The sequence below is a fragment of the Solanum pennellii genome, chromosome 3, assembly GCF_001406875.1.
Source record: "Solanum pennellii chromosome 3, SPENNV200".
Taxonomy (NCBI): Eukaryota; Viridiplantae; Streptophyta; class Magnoliopsida; order Solanales; family Solanaceae; genus Solanum; species Solanum pennellii.
The window spans coordinates 1,412,657-1,417,510 of NC_028639.1; the positions used below are offsets into that span (position 1 = coordinate 1,412,657).

Here is a 4,854-nt window from a genome sequence, read left to right on the forward strand (position 1 = left end):
TATAAACATTTTTGAATTATCAATTATTGTGATTAATAGTACTTTTTACGTAATTTACAAATATATAAATTTCATTTAAAAAAATTGAAGATTTCATTTGCAAATTTTCGGTCAAACTTAAATTGTTTGACTTTCAAAATATAATATGTGTCATAAATTGAAACAGAGGAAGCAAAAAAAAAGTGTGTAAAATCAATAGTAGACAAATACTGTAATAGTAAGAAACTTAAAGATATAAGGTTACCTATTGCGGTCCATGGTTAAAAGAAGAGGAGGAATAAAATGTAATTTAGATCTTATACTATGAGATTTATGTAAGTTATTCACGATATATAGAGGGAGTTACTCTATTAGATTAGATGCAGATCCCCAATAAACCTCGGGTATTTAAAACCCCACAAAGCGCAACTGAAGAATAGTGGCCATTGCCTCGTTATACCGCATATCGTTCTCTTCACCCAATACTACTACTACTCCATAGAGAGAGATTTTGAATTTCTATTCCCAAGAGTAGATAGAGTTAGTTTTTTTTCTGGTCTTTGGTCTTCTCTCCTCCTGCTATTTCTTTGCTTGGGAGTGAGTGACTACTGCAAAGCCCCTCTTTCATTCAGTACAAAGAGAAATAAAGCATTTTTTTTCATCCACAGGTATACTCAAATCTCATCCCTTTCATGGATCCGCATTTTCCGCTCTAGTTTTGTCATTTTCATTCTTATTACTTGTTGTGCATCCAGCTTTTTTTGAAAAACAAAATGGGCAGAGAGTGGTTATACTGGGGCAGTGGCAGTGGTAAATCCAGTAGCAGAAGAAAAACAAAAGGAGAAGAACAAGTCATCAATAATATTATTAATGATGAAGCTGTTGCACCTTCTCCGGCTGGCTGCATGTGTTTCCAAATCTTCGATTTACCCCATTTTCAAGTAGCTTTGAACCAACAATCTCGCTCTCTCAAGCAACATCATCATCCTTCTTTCTTTCAACATCACAAAGATCCTTCTCTACTCAAAGGTATACATCGCTACTACCGAATCTAGAAATTTTGACTATATTCATGCTTTTTTTTTTCTTTTCAAGTTGATTAATCTCAACTTTAATCGATAAATAAATAAATTCAGGAGTTGAAGCACCAAGAAACAGCTTGGAATTAGATGAGGCTGTTCCAGAACGGAAATCGGTATCAAGTTCATTGTCATCTTCATCAACCATGAAAGTAGACGAACAAAATTTGAATATCCCGGTTAGTCTAATTGTAACCGTTACCTTCATTATCTTCTTTCAAATATTATTATAATAAGCTTTTCACTTCCCAATGTTGTAGTGAGAGAGAGAAGATACTTTATTTTTTATTTTTGTAATTCATTCATGTTCAGTTGAATATTATGAGGCAAATTTTATTTTATTTGAAAATAGAGATGATTTATATTTCAGGTAGGTATTCAAATCAGAACAAGCTGTGATTCGAGATCACCGCGAGTGTCAACATCAGGATCAAGAACAAGGACAGATCATGATATATCATCAGAATGTAGCAGCAGCTCACCAGCGGGGACCAAGACCCCAACACTAGTAGCTAGGCTAATGGGCCTTGATCTCCTCCCTGAAAACAATAACTCACCTCGCATTTCAATTTCAACGCATTGCAATACAAAGTCACAGTCAAAGAATGTGTTGGTTAACAATAACAGCAGTAAAAACAGAAGACGATTCAGTAGCTTTGAAAGTAGTGATATCGCTACAGGTACTCTGTCACTACCAGAGACCCCGAGAATATCTTTAGCCAGAAGGTCAGATGTAGATCATCATCATCATCAACGCCACCAGCATCACAGGTTATCTCTTCAAATTAATAAAGAGAACATGGGTGACGCATTTGAATTTTCAGATTCTTCGTCTATTGCGAAAATGGGGAGGAACAATAGGAGGGGTTTTTATCAACAAGAGAATGATAACCAAACGAGAAGTCCAGGGTACTATGCTAGGCAGATTGTGAAGCAAGTTAAAGAAAGTGTCAGCAGAAAAGTTGGTCATGACATTACCAACACGAGTACTGGTATAAGGAGAAAAGATAATCAATTAGCTGCTACATATGATCAAGTTGTGTTGCTCAAACCAAAAAAATCATCCAATGGAAATGACGATGATTTTCGATCAAGCAAACAAACAACTCCCTCTTGCTCACCTAGGTTCAGATTCTTGGAACCCAAGATTAATAGTACTAGTACTAGTTCTAAACATCAAACTTCTCATTCACCCAAGTTTTCCCCATTATCTCCGCTTTCAGAGACTACCACATTATCATTACCTGCAAAAATTGTCACTAAGCCTAAGCCTCAAAGTTCGCCGAAAGTCCAAGTGCAACAAAGAAAGTGTGACAAATTTGTTCCAAAGAAGCCACCGCAAGCTTGCGATGCCATTCGGAGCAAGAAAGAAGAACTATTTGTTCGTTCAGCAGCAGCAACAAATAAAGCAAATTTCACAGAGAAGAAATGCAAGCTGAAAACTCCATTGTCAAATCAACTTGTTAACACCAGTACTGTTCCAACTATTTTGCCATTAAAGAAAGACCCTTCTCCTCCAACCACCAAGTTACTCATTAAGCAGGTACTAAATTAATATTAATCTTCTTTACTTCAATATCAAGTTTTCTCTCTGTTCCAATTTTAAGCCAGATTTTCAAAATGTATAGTAGTTAAATTTGTACGTAAATTATTCTTTGTAAATTTGGTTGTCATGTTTGTTTGTGCGACAGTCTCAGGAATCAGATACTTATCCATCGAAAAGGCGCAGCAACAGCAGCAGAGAGTTATCTAGTAGTTGGAGCCATAATTCGTACTACTACAAACTCACCACCCTCCAAGAAAACCGCGACAAATGTAACGGTGCTATTTCCATTGATGGACTCAATTTTCATCATCAGTACATTCAGAGAATACTAAAACGTACGGGTCTCGACAAAAGTAGTCCAATCTCTTTAGCCAAATGGTACTCCCCTTCTCACCCACTAGACCCCTCCATTTTTCACTACTTGGAACTTTTCAATTCCACCACACATAATTTCACCCTCAGATCCAATCGAAAGTTGATCTTCCATCTCGTCGACGAGCTCCTCGTCGATATCTTGATCAAAAACAACACTCTCAAGCATCGATCGATGAACGGGGAGGGATTGATTGACGCATTGTGCTCGAAAATACAAGATTTTCCTTCAGCTAATTGTCAAGTTCTTGAAGATATTGATGCTTTGATAGAGAGAGATATGGAAATTGGTGGAAGTGTGTTTTTTGAAGAAGAAGTGGAAAGTATAGTGTGTGAGATTGAACGTGAGATTATGGAACAAGTGTTGCATGATGATAGTGCTGTGTGATGATGTAGAAAAAACGAACAAGGTCTGACTTGGGTCACATGGGTAATTCACGTGATGAGATGCCAATTCATTTTTTAGGGGTCATGGGGACCAATATAAATTAGTCATTGTTGGACTCATTCTACTTGGAAAAAAGCAAATTAAGTGTAGTGATATTAAAACTAAAATAATAGGAGTTGTTGCTTTTTTTACTTTTTTTTTTCTAATGTAAATTACTATTACTATATCTCAATAAACAACTCATTAATTTGCTTTTATTACCATCTTCTTTAGTGGTTAGTCACATCCTATTACCTCATGACCGTTATATGAGTTTTTTTTAAAAAAATATTATATTTAATATGAATATAAAATTAGATGAAAACTGTTGATTCTGTTGAATATATGTATAAAATAATGAAAAGCTTATAGTGTCAAGTAGAAATCCTTTTTAAATTGTTTAAAAAATTGATTTGACAGTAAAATATAGTTTAAATTCAAAATGTTCAACTGTCATGTTGTTCAAATTCCAATGACTTACAAGTTTCACCAGATCTTTATCAGTTGCAAATTTGTTATTCCTTATTCAAATGGGGTTTTCTTGAACGATAATCTTTCGAGAAAAAAATAATAATACAGAAATTCTTATAAAAAAATATTTAAAAGAAGTAATTTTTTTTCGATTAAAAAGGGGTAAAACATTCGTTAAAAACATACCCGCAAAAAAAAAAAAAACAGACGATTTAGTCCCGTGTTGCTTTCAAATATTAAAAGTTATAATGGGACCATATTAGGTTGATAGTTACTCAAAATAATTCTTTAATTTTCGAAAATTAAATTTGATTATATTAATTTGATATTTAAATATTTCATTAGGGGGCCTCATTAAGAGAGTTGCATGGTGGGATGTGTAGTACAATAGATAATTTTGAAGACAAAAATAACAAGACAAGGAATAAAAGGTTATGTCATTACTTTTGGTAAAGCCACTCACTTTTGCATCAAAAAGAGAAATCAAATCATAAATCATTACGATATGATTCTTAATCTTTTTTATGAAAAGATGAGCTTAAAGTTTCTCATAATAACACAACAATTAAGCTACTACAACTAATATGTACAAGTTCAATTCATTAATTAGTATAAAATTAGTATAAGAAAAAAACCTAATACTACTAAGAAGTATAAGAAAGTATCTGAATTGATATATACCAAACCAATTTACACATTCAATTTTAACCTTTCCAAATGTGAAAATCCAATTACCAAACAACAACGTAATCGAATTTAACAACTTAGGCTTTAGCTCATGTTTGAACCCGCAATATAAAATTATGATTTGAAATTAGATTGATTTGAAGTTAAAATTTTATTTAAAAATGTTCATAAACAAGATATCAGAATATTTTAAGACATCATATTGATAAATCACATATTTTTATATTCTTTTTAAAAACTTTCAAGTATACATAATTTTATAAAGTAGTAACTTTTTTCAAGTCTTATGCGAA

The 4,854-nt window shown here is 33.2% G+C and overlaps 1 protein-coding gene across 3 annotated transcripts; it reads left to right on the top strand.

The window, feature by feature from the left end:
* The first annotated feature begins 358 nt into the window (after positions 1 to 358).
* On the top strand, positions 359 to 3,621 carry LOC107012563. 3 transcript variants are annotated; one of them, XM_015212437.2, is made up of 5 exons: positions 359 to 647; positions 735 to 1,008; positions 1,116 to 1,237; positions 1,429 to 2,601; positions 2,750 to 3,621. In XM_015212437.2, exons 2-5 carry the CDS (start codon positions 753 to 755, stop codon positions 3,362 to 3,364), a joined length of 2,166 nt encoding a protein of 721 aa, XP_015067923.1. In that variant the 5' UTR covers positions 359 to 647; positions 735 to 752; the 3' UTR covers positions 3,365 to 3,621. The 3 variants fall into 3 exon arrangements, with proteins under 3 accessions (XP_015067923.1, XP_027770970.1, XP_027770971.1); XM_027915169.1 differs by having other exon boundaries at positions 359 to 645; positions 732 to 1,008; XM_027915170.1 differs by lacking the exon at positions 359 to 647 and having other exon boundaries at positions 721 to 1,008.
* Positions 3,622 to 4,854: the final 1,233 nt, after the last annotated feature.